The sequence below is a fragment of the Bubalus bubalis genome, chromosome 19 (assembly GCF_019923935.1).
Source record: "Bubalus bubalis isolate 160015118507 breed Murrah chromosome 19, NDDB_SH_1, whole genome shotgun sequence".
NCBI classification, from domain to species: domain Eukaryota; kingdom Metazoa; phylum Chordata; class Mammalia; order Artiodactyla; family Bovidae; genus Bubalus; species Bubalus bubalis.
The window spans coordinates 25853206-25865225 of NC_059175.1; the positions used below are offsets into that span (position 1 = coordinate 25853206).

At 41.4% G+C, this 12020-nt stretch overlaps 1 protein-coding gene across 2 annotated transcripts in view; it reads right to left on the minus strand.

The window, feature by feature from the left end:
* The window catches only part of ITGA2 (integrin subunit alpha 2), a 108125-nt gene that overhangs the window by 3472 nt on the left and 92633 nt on the right, over positions 1–12020 (minus strand). The window contains exons 24-30 of one of the 2 annotated variants that reach the window (XR_003104951.2): positions 10526–10628; positions 8924–9034; positions 7890–7994; positions 5609–5722; positions 2508–2597; positions 794–910; positions 229–360 (exon numbers count right to left, since the gene is read on the minus strand). Coding sequence is in view for 1 of the 2 variants with exons in the window: in XM_025270532.2 (XP_025126317.1) it covers positions 280–360; positions 794–910; positions 2508–2597; positions 5609–5722; positions 7890–7994; positions 8924–9034; positions 10526–10628 (721 nt within the window). In the remaining variant the exon portion in view is untranslated. Of the gene's footprint in view, positions 1–147; positions 361–793; positions 911–2507; positions 2598–5608; positions 5723–7889; positions 7995–8923; positions 9035–10525; positions 10629–12020 lie in introns of those variants that run through there. The other variant, XM_025270532.2, reaches the window with a different exon arrangement.

Genomic DNA, 12020 nt, shown 5'->3' on the forward strand with positions numbered 1-12020 from the left:
AAACATGTCATGCTTCAGATACAATGTACATGATAATGTAAACTCTGGACCAGCCAGCGGTAAAGAGCACTTTTTCCTCCATATAAAATAAGTCTTTTACCCTTTGTACCCCTGCCCTCCCAATCCCCTCACAATTTCTTTCCAAACTGACCTGCAGTTCTGTTTTAATTATTACATTATTAAGTTACCCTGGTATTAAAAAAAAAATCCATTCATGTGAATAGTAACCTCTGGCTGTACTGCTGCTTCTACCCACTATGGTGGGAGCTGCTGGATGATTCAGCTGTTGAGTTCTGTGGTCTCATCAGTTTCATCTGGATTTTTGGCCATTTTTTCATATTTTCTTTTGAAGAATCCAAGCTGTAAGATGATGTAAAAATGTTACCACTTGTGGCTAATTTTGTATAAGACCCAGACCCAAGCCCCGCCGGGAGAGGGGGGCGCTCCGGAGAGGTGGCTGTGCAGAATACTGACCTAGCATCAGCCCTTCAACGAGGAGATTGATATCCAGAGTTGAATGAATTGCATAAAGTTAAAATTTTCAGGGTCTGCGTATTTGCAGCTGAACAAAACATTCAGGGTCAGCATGAAAGGAGGGTTGGGGGAAAGGGATCAAGACCACTGGAGATAAAATCCTTACTGATTGTTTTCAAAAACATGAGTGAGAATTTGCAAGCTAACTTGCATTTACTTTTTTCTTACAATATAAAACGTAGGGTTGCTCTGTGATAAGGAAATTGGAAGACAGAGGTCTTTAGGACCCTCATATTTTAAAATACGAAACAGTTCTTACCTTCCATAAAATTGCAACTAGAGCTAATAGCAAAAGAATTCCAGCGATTACACTTCCTACTATCACTCCAGTCGGTACTTCAACTTTCTCATGGGGTTTCATTATCGTAAGGGGAATCTGTAAGTGTATATACAAAACAATTGTGTTAATTTTAGCACTAGGAAAAAAGTAAGATGGTCTAGTCAAATCCTCTAATCTTAAAAGTGATGCTCTAGAAAGGGGATGTGATTTCCTCACGATCACAATCCTTAGTTAAACATTGTGAATTAGAATCTCTAGAGGAAATGCGCCTGCAAATACAGGCAAGGCAGCACGCAAGTCTTCCCCTTTTCTTCCTTTAAATGCATCAGTGAACTTTTAACATATGTATAGTATTTCCTTCCCCCAACCCTGCAGGCTAAGTTCATAGCGCTCTGATTTTGAATCCCACATTTCCTTTGGCTCCATTTCTGTCTTTCCACACTCCAGCCCCTGAAGATAGGGTGTGGGCCTTCTCTGATAGTCCTAAACCAGAAGCAGAAAAGCATGCTGTGTGGAATCATTTTTGTTGGGACAACAGTGGAACGGCAGTGCTGTGAGCTCTACTCGCAGGCAGAGAGGCCCAGGGTTCACAAGGCCATTGGCATTTTAGCCAAGTCCATAGGCTGCAGCAGTGGACTGAGGCCAGCTGCCAAGCTGGCCTTGGGGGCAGAGTCTTGAACTGGCTTCCAATTCCTAACAAAAGCATTGGGAGGAAAATGCCCAGTTCTCTGCCAGCAGATTAACTGAGCATGGAAATCCCGCTATACCTAAACAGCGTATTCTAAGCAGAGTTCCAGTGCAAAGGAAGGTCGTCCCATGCCAGCTCTTGGAACAGTGAGCCTCTGTTTTCTGTGAACATATGTTTCTTTGCCAAATCTTTTTTTATTTTTTTAAATCAAGAGAAGAGTTTATAGTTTTCTAGACTGAAGATCTAATGAATGGATGTGTCATTCAGTGTCAGTTGTAAGGAGTACTACTTAAAAAAAAAAGCCCTCTAATAAAGGCCTTATTTATTAAGCATGCTTCAGCACTTAAAAATACTCTGAAATACCATGTATGATTCAAACGAGCATGACTTAGACTTCATGGCCTAGGATGTAGATTACTTAGTGTAAGCATGAGCAGCAAGGAGGAGCCGAGGTGCTGGTTGAGGCTGGAGCAGTGAGAAGGGGGCCACAGCCAGATGGAACCCCTTGCATCCTGCCTTCTGTGGGATCATCATGTCTGATCCAGCTTTGCCAATGTTGGGACATGGAGTAGGGCAAGTACACAGCTGGGCTTTTTTGAGTAGCAAACACCCTTGTCAAAAGCTCAACATGCCCCCTGCACACAGCACTGGCAGAGGGGTGGGCAAATCACCTGAGCCACCCCTCCAGCCCAACCCCTGGATACAGCCCCCTACCCTCAGCCCATGTAAGAAAAAACAGCTCCCCTCTCAGGGGGCGAGTAAGCAGGGGAATCTGTTAACTCATTCTTGCTCCCCACCTGCTAAAGCAAGGCCCCTAATAAATCCTTGCCTGAAAAAAGAAAAAAAACTCAACATGATAAACTTTTAGAGTTCAACTAGACTTTTAGAGTTTCACTGAGATAGTTCTATATACAGGTAGGTGAGAAGAATGACCGTTCCATAAACTGTCAGAAATGGAATGCCTGCCAGACTCCACGACCCACAGGGAGGGGTATGAGCACTCACCGTGACCGTGTTTTCTTCGATCACGTATATCTGAGGGTTGTACGTGTCAATTTCTGCAGCTGCTGTCAACTGTACTGTCTGGAAAGTCGACTGGAACATAAGAATAAAGAGCATATTTTTATCCTAGCAGAAGTTAATGCATAAAACAACATTATTTATTTCCTTGTGGAAAGTGACTAGAGCAAATGCCAACTCTGAAGACTCAAACATCTTTGTGTGCTTAAATCACTGATATGACAGGACCCCACACGGGAACTTAGGCCGTGTGGGTGGCTGGGCCCTGCAGTGGCAAATTAAACTGAGTCTTGGCGGGTGGGGTCTAGATATCAGCTTGTTAAAATGTCTCTCCAGACGACTCAACTTGAAAATGGGTGAAAAACAAAGGTTTAGAACTGAAGTTTTTAATTGGGAAAGATCATAGTTGAGGCTTTTAAAAACTTGTTTGTGACGTGAGAGAAAACTGAAAACTTTATGCTTGCCTAAGTCACAAAATGAAATAGAAAATCAGATTAAAAAAGAGTTTTTCCTCTGGGTACACATGTATAAAATAATACTGTTTGAAGACCACACATGTCAGTAGCAGACACCCTAAACCTTATGTCAGCCCTATATAACAGTGATAACTTCAGATTTCTTAAGTATTTCTACAAAAATATTGGATTTGGGGCAGGCATTTGGAAGGACATACATTTTGTGCTGATGTCATTAGTAACCTCCACAAATGAAATAGTTTTGCATGTGCTCCTGAACGCACTTACAGAAAAAGCTATGCACTACCGCTGTGTTGTTTTCTCTGTAATCAAATATTGGGACTGATGCTTATTTTGAGATGAAATATAATGCCTGGATTTGAGAACTGCCTTCCCATGCTCTGGCTACTAGGATTGAGTTTTTCTGGTTACCAGGCACATGATTCAATATACTCCATGAGGTAATTTGTTAAACTATATCTGGGAGCCAGAAGAAGAGAATGCATATCCAAAAAGTGAGCAATTTATTTCTTTTCCACTGGCTCAGTCTCTGATTAGTCTTCTTAATTTTCTCAAAATGGAAGACTGCAGCAGAAGTTAACCCTGATTACTGGTCCCTCAAACATGCATTATTTGGGGAACATTAAGAGTACTGACAATGGTTTAAATTTAAAAAGGAGTAACAGTTTAGTGAATGCTCACTTCATAGTCCCTGCAGAGTACAGGTGAAAGCATTTCCTTACAGCACTGATATATCTGCCCTCCCGAGTCTGGCCGTTCGCACAGGCGCACAGCCCCTGCATGGCTGATAAGTAGAGGTGGGCGTACCATGCATGCCCAGGAGAGGGAAGTCACACCTGCTAGCATTCGGCCTTTTCCAGAGCAGCCAACATGCCATTGATTTGGAGGTCTGAGCAATCACTTTGTGATGAGATTACTTTAAAATGTTGACTTACACTGCCTCAGGAAAAGGGCAAAAAGTGGTATATTAATGGATTCTAATACAGGAAATAGGATTCCTATTTCAGACTGGGTCTCCTAGGTGGTCTGAACATCCACTTGGCTGTTGAAATAGCTGAAAACAAGGTGGGGAGAAACATTTGACCTTTCATAAAGGAGGAAGATGTATAAGCCTTGATATACAGTAATTCCCATGAGTGTTTTTCAGCATAAATAATACACTGCTTCAAAATTTTGTTCCCAGAAATGAAACTGCTGCTTCTGAAAACCTTGGGAAGGTACTTTAAAAAGTCTTACAGTTAAAATGATGTAGCTTTAAACAAACTTGAGAAAAACCAAATGCATTTTACAGAGTTGGAGTGATTGCCTTTTGATTTGCAACGGTTTTCCTTCCCAGCTGGCAAAGATTACTATGAAAACATTTGTTCCTCAAATCCAAGGAGCCAAGATCCAATGGGTAAAACTCAGCACCAATCTGCAGCAGCTGGGATGGTGGCATAACTGCGTGCTTTGCCTCTTAACAGTATTTAGAAGCGTCCTGAAGGCTTGAAAGCAACTAACGAGAAAACCGACTAAAAAGCAAACAAGCAGAAAACCCAACTCCTCACTCCTCCACTTCTCTAGCAAAATTTCCCCTGCCTTTCACAGCTCTTCTGTTATTTCTTTATCCAAGAATATTGCTTATATTTTTGTTCCAGGGACAAGTTTGGAGGGAGCTAATTCTCCAATGTTACATAAAACTCCTCAGCAGGGAATGGGGTCTGCTGGAGAGATCACGAAGTGGTTAGAATATAGGGAATAGGATACAGTTGGTAAGCACCTTGAGGACTGATTTATTCATTTTAAAATCACCTAGAGCTGCAAGGCCCCTTGGAGATTTTAGACTAATTTTTATTTTGCCTTAGAGCCAATGTTAGTAAAATGAACAACTCGCTGCTTATGTAGTCAGATTTAAAGAGCTTGGTCCATCCTTCCAGTTTCTGAGCCAGATTGAAATTCTGGCTTCCGAAATCTCTATTGGAAGCAGCTATCACTACTGCCAAGTCACACTTGCTGATGGAATAACACCCTGACATTGTTCTGGAACTTTCTTTGAACTTTTCATGAGATTGAAATGACTTTAAAACAAGTTGTAAGCAAACTGGAGACTTCATGAGAGAAGGGGTAAGAACAGGCAAGCAGAGTGTTTATCTGGCTCTAGGAAGACAGATCCTTAGGTCGGATTTGCCCTCCAGGTGGTCTGAGATCAATCAGCAGCCCCCTGGGGGTGCCAGGAATGAGGCTGAGATGTGCATGCTTTGATTTGGGTGTGGCAGAGGAGACCAGAAGGTCAGAGGAGAGCATGAGGAGGCAGATAGAGAAGGTGGCCCCTCGCACCTCAGACAGCAGAGGGGATCCTGACACCACTCCAGGGATTCTGCTGTGGTAGGTTGGCCTGGGGTCTAAGAAGCAGAAGCTTTGCAAGCACCTCAGGGGATTCAGAGGCACAGCCAGGTTGGGCAAGCCTTGGAAAGGGATGGAAGCATATTACTTCCAAGGTAAGATTGCTCTGGGCCACTGGGCACAGCTGACATTAGCCAGAATGCTAATTTTGTCAAGGGGTGTGAACTTAAAGCGAAGCTTTACATTTCCTTGCTATCCATAAACCCAGTAAATTAAGCTGATACTTACTGCTGCGAAAGTCCCATTCCAAATCCTGGTGGACACATTAAGGAAGTATTCTCCTTTCACCTGAAGGTCTCTCAGCCAGCACATGATGCTACTGCATGAAGCAGTTCTACAGTTCTTTCAGGTTGGAGTCAATGATAAGAGAAGTTAGTATGAGCTTTAAAAGAAGAAATGCTAAAATTTTACGAAGACAGATAAAACCCAGGGAAGGATCTAGGGAAATTGGCAGTCTCGTGAACTACGAATAATTATTACATAACCCTTCTAGAGATTCTGGCACTTTGCCTCAAAATGTAAGAAGTACATGTCCTTTGCCCTGCCATTTCCCATCTGTATGGAGGACCTCAGGAAATAATCATAAATGAGTGCAGAAAAATACAGCAAGCCTATTTATTGCACTACTATTGATGAGAGAGGAAAAAAACCAATAATTCATGTTTATCAACAGTGTACTAGTTTATTACTGAATATATATACACTAAGGGCTTCCCTGGTGGCTCAGATGGTAAAGAATCTGCCTGCAATGTGGGAGACCTGGGTTGGATCCCTGGGTCAGGAAGATCCCCTAGAGGAAGAAATGGCAACCCACTCCAGAATTCTTGCCTGGAGAATCCCAATGGATAGAAGAGCCTGGTGTGCTACAGTCCACGCGGTCGCAAAGAATCAGACAACTACTCAGTGACTAACACGTTCACTTTTTCGTGTATATACACAAAATTCAGTACAGTTTAGTTAGTAACCTCATGATAAAGATGCCTTCCTTGAATTTTAAAAAAGTCGTCATTAAAAGAATCAGTGGTTACCAAGGAAGGGTTAGTGGGGAGAGAGGGATGAATAGGTATAGCTCAAAGGAGTTTCCGGGCAGTGAACTATTCTGTATGCCATAATTGTGCATCCACGTCATTATACATTTGTCCAGACTCATAGACTATACATCAAGAGTAAAACTAATGTAAACCATGGACTTTGGGTAATTATGATGTGTCAATAGGGGGGATTTGATAGTGTGGGAGGCTGTGGGTATGTGGGGGCAAGGGTATATGGGAAATTTCTGTAATTTAAACTCATTTTGCTGTGAACCTAAAACTACTATAAAAATAAAGCCTGTTAAAAGATCTATGATATATGGGCCAAAGAAAAAAGGTAGCTTGGTCCATTTATGTAACAGTATACATGTGCCTATTTGTAGATTAATGATTATAAAGAAGAATGCTCAGTAAATGTTAAGTGGTCAACTGTTAGATTTCTAAAGAACTTTAGTTTCTGCTTTGTAGTTTTTTGTGTTCTGTTTGCTTTATATTGGAAGTTGCCATTTTTACAAAATCAAACATTTTCACAAATATATGGAAACTTCTAAGAGGTATCATATTTTGGCATACACTGAGATGAGTTTCTCCTGGGCATTTTTACATACCTCTGTTCAGATTTAGACCACATTTACACTGTAATTACACTATAGTCACTTAAGAAACTGTTTCATTCTCCTAGCTTCCTGTTTTCCCATCCTTTGCAATGAAAGGAAAACAGGAGGAATTCCACGTTGTTCATAGAGGAGAACTGACATTGATCTTGTACATGTGCACTAAGTCACGATTCTATGGACTGCAGCCCACCGGCTCCTCTGTCCATAGGATTTTCCAGGTAAGAATATTGGAGTAGGCTGTCATTTCCCTCTCCAGAGGATCTTCCCAACCCAGGGATCGAACCCACGTCTCCTGCTTGACAGGCAGATTCTTTACCACTGAGCCCCCTGGGAAGCCCTGAAGTTGATCTTACCATTTGCTAAATGTTTATGTATTTGAATACTTAATAATGTGCCAAGCACCATGCTAGACACTAGACAAGCCTCTTTCCCAAAGAAAGTGGCATATAGCTGCACAGCAGGATATGATCAAATATGGAAAGCAGAGCAGGGTTGTCAGAGAGTCAAATTTAACAGCTCAATAAAGACATCAGTGATTCTGTGGAGAAGGTGAGAGAGGCTTTACCTCGCATACATGCCCAGCTCCCGCCCAGCTCTTTGCAGTGTTTCCAACACGCACGACACAAAACTAGTTTGACATGGGGTCCTTTTGATTTCATGAAATTATAATAATGGCATAAGTGATAATGCCAATAACCTGGATTTGAGTGTGTATTTTCTTGATTCACACAGACCATCAAAGGCAAAACAGGAAAGTTCTCCCACATGTGTGGTGGCAGGGAAAAAGAAGTGCCTCAATTTCCAGGTAAAACAAACAATGAATCAGCCAGGGAAATTTTCACCCCATTAACCTGTCCTTACCAATTCTTTTATGTGCCGGAAATTTTCACTCTTGAAAGATACAGAAGAAGACGTCTGTCCTATTTTCAGTGGATTTATTTCGGCTTCGCAACTGATGTCACCAGCCTACAAAGAAGGTCATCAAATTGGTCTTCGGAAGCAAGATGGTTTATGATGTTTTCAACTTGTCAGGAAATCCTGTTTCCCATGTTGGGGCAGGGGAGGGCTCCCAGGATTCCCTTCATTGTGCTGACCTGGCCACACTTCTGTACATCACTACTGTAATCCTGAAGCATTCAGGTCCTTCTGATGTGACTGGACAGCATGGCACCGGTTCTTAACAGTCCATGTGTGACGAAAGAAATTTGCAATAACAACTGACTAGGAGTGATTTCACTCGGGTTCTTTGCTGTGGAACGGTTGAGGCTTTTGCTTCCCTGTGGCCACCTATGAGCACCACAGAAGTAATGCTGTTGTAGCATCAGCTAAGTGCTCCTCACGGGGTTTGGCTCGAGTCTCTCGGAACTACCTGGATGGCCCTTAAAGGAGAACACCAGTGCTAAAGCCTTCGCCCTGGAGATTCTGGTATAATTGCCTGGGGTAGGCCTTGGCATCACACAGATTCGAAAAATGACCCAGGTGATTAAATGAGCACCCAGGGTGGACAACTACCGGACAAAAGCCCTGGCTGAGAGCTTGAAACAAAGCTACTGCCTGCAGCTGTGTGGCCCAGTTACTCTCCCACCATGGGTTCAACCTCTCACTTCCCAGCCAGCTAACTTCTCTATAAACAGGGCTCTGACAAAGTCAGATCTTCACCTGATCAGAACGAGGTGCTAATAATTTCTGCTATCTGTAAATCCCTAGACTCAGACATTTCTGATGACAATATCCTGCTTCTAATATGAAATTAACTGCTAGTTAACTGGCCCCCAGGGTGCAGAGGGATTATCTTTTCAGTTCCTCGTCTATAAGAGGGCAGGCATGATCACCCCACCTCGGGGTGTTCCCACATGGGAGGTGTGCATTTTTATAGGCAGTTTGGCTGCCTTTACCTGATCTGTGTGCACCCCGGTCAGGTACATCAGCGGGTTCTTGTCTTTGGTGTATTGAGGGATGTGGATGATCACAGATGCCATGCTTACTGGAACACTTCCTGTTGTTACCTGTGTAGTAAGGACACATTCTGATTGCTGCTGCATCAGACACACATTGCAAGGAAAGTGATCAAAAACCTCAGGGTTGATGACGGGCAACTATTAAGTAGTTAGACTGAGTTCCTATGACAGTGAGTCACTACTTTGTGGACTCTCTGAGTCCTTGTGTCTTCTCTCTCATTAAAATCTCAACATCTATGATTTGGACTGGTACATAATTTGTGACTTAGGAGATGGTTAAAAACACCTGCCATCTGTGGGTTTGGCCTGTCAGGGCATGAAGTCCCACTCTGCCCCTGATAGCAGTGGGGCTTAGGCAAGATACTTGACCTCTTCATGCTTCAGTTTTCTCATTTGTAAAATAAAGATAGGCAGCAACTCAGTAGCCATGCACAAGTATAGCCTCTGTGCTCACTGGTGGGAAGTCTGTCCTAATTGTTCAGGGCTCATACCCTATTGGGGTTAGACATTTTAAAGAACGCTCATAGGAATAATAATCCTACCAATCTCATAACTGATCTGGGAATTAAATGGGTTAACATGTATAAAGCATTTCATACAAAGGCTGATACTTATTATATGTCTTTGAATATTATTTTATTGTTACTACTAATTGACTAAATGTTTCATTAAAGAAGTAACTGCCAAATACCATGCACATTTTGTCAATTCCATCAATTTGGATCACAAATCAAGATTCCTTTAAGACTTTTTAAAGAATATAAATTATCACCAAATTATAGAGTTGTAACCACTTGACAGATTAGTAGAATATGTACAAAAATAAAATGACAGGCTGGTGGATGGATTCTTTCCTTTCTATTTAACAAAGTTTATGTAATGTCATTATAAAATATTCTCTCACAAATTCGTTTCTCTTTATATAACTGGAAACAAACTTTAATAATTACCAATTAATAGCCAATAGAAATTGATTTAAAAATATTTTGTATACTACTTAGCATGACTGTACAAAGTAAATATTTGTATACAAATGGTGAGCTTCTCAAACAGAAGTGGTTTCCAAGCATAAATTGGCATTATATTGCAGAGACTTCTGTCCACAGCAGTAGCTTTATGTTAATACTCTGTTGATTAATATTCAATATTTGCTTTCAAAATACACCAATTATCCCTTACCCTGGATACAAAAGTATGTATCAATACAAAGCCCAGCTGTTTATTTATCGATGGCCCATCTTTGTGGTTCTCAAAGAATGGCACCTGGTCCAGAAGCATCCGCATCCCCTGGGAACTTGTTAGACCTGCACATTGTTAGGCCCACCCCAGACCTTCTGAATCAGAACTACTGGAGATGGAGCCCAGTGACAAATGTTTGACCACACTCAGGTGATCCTAATGTGTGCTCAAATTTGAGAACCACTGGCATATTTCAACTTCGTTTTACTTTCTTCTTCTCTTCCTGCCCTCATTCCCGGCACCCCCCCCCCACCCCGCCACTTTCTCTTGACTTCCCATTCTTATAACAGGTGTACCAACCTTAATGGAGAAGATGAATTTTGGACCAATATCTTCAAAACTGTGCACGACAGAAGAAACATTCCCATCCAAGGAGACTTCATAAAAATTTATGTTGGTAGATCTGTTGGATGATATTTGTAAAGCTGAATATTTTAGTTATGCTATTGCTCTTGAAGTTTAATATATCTTTTACTTATATATCTTCCAGCTTATATTACAAGTGAAAGAATTCACATTTAGGTACAAAACATTAAAGGAAAACAAATATTTGTTATGGACTTAAGGCCCAGTATACATTTCTAAGGCTAAAACAAGTTCATTTCAAAACATATCCCTTCATGATCATTCTGCTAAGATTCTTTGTGTTACATCAGTTGTATATATAGATACATATATCAGTTGTAAGTTTCTAAAATAAGTACAAATGTATTACTTTGGAACCTGTAGTGAAACTCTTTGCAAGATTGCTATTATATTGACTGCTGTGTTAATACAGTGGACACCTGGTCCTTATTGATTGGACGAACAGATTTATAAGGCAGAGGATTTTCCACTTGTTATGATGGCTGAAATATTATCAGGCATTAGCTCCTGTACTACGCATCACTGGATGCCTGTGAAACGGTATGCTGCTGTTGCTAAGTCGCTTCAGTCGTGTCCGACTCTGTGTGACCCCATAGACAGCAGGGTATACATTTTGTTTATTATTCTTTCAGTATTCTTGCCTGGCATATCCCATGGACAGAGGAGCCTAGCAAGCTACAGTCCATGGGGTTGCAAACAATCGGACACAACTTAATGACTAAACAATGACAACAATCCTTGGTTTCAAGCCAACTCTGACGCTTTGGTCTGAATCGGGGTAGGTCCATCTGTTTCCACTGCTGACCACAGAAACCACTTCTAAGATGGCTGACTTGGGAGTTTTGTTAATAGATTAGACCTAGGGGTAATGGCCTAACTGAATGTCTTTGCTTGGGGCTGCTGAGTAGGGTTTGCAAGTGGAAGAATGACCAGGCCTTAGGGAACCCACATAGGACAACCCAGACTGAAATGTAACCAAATACCATTCCCTCTCTTCACTCATTTCTGGGAATCTGAGGCTGAATTCCAACCAGGGCAGCTTCCTTGTGGGGTAGAGGGCAGATGGCAGGGGCAGGAGTCTGAGAAGCAATATTTATTGCCATCAGACAGTTTATCCTAATTATAATACATTGATTCTATTTCCTAAAAAAAAATTGGACTGGATATTTTCAAGATAGAGTCCTTTGGTTTCTTTACTGAAAATCTTGCCTTTTTCTCTTTTATGCCTTAGAATTTTCCCCCAAATTCTCAAAAGGAAAATATGTCAAAGGGACTGAAATAAATGTAGTATTTGTCAAGGTTATGTCTATGAGAGGAAATAATGATTTGTCAGCTTTACATGGAAAATGGGAAAACTGGGATTTAAAACAGAAAGCCTGACTCCAATAAAAATTAATTTAAAAAATAAAATAGAAAGGCTGGCTGTATG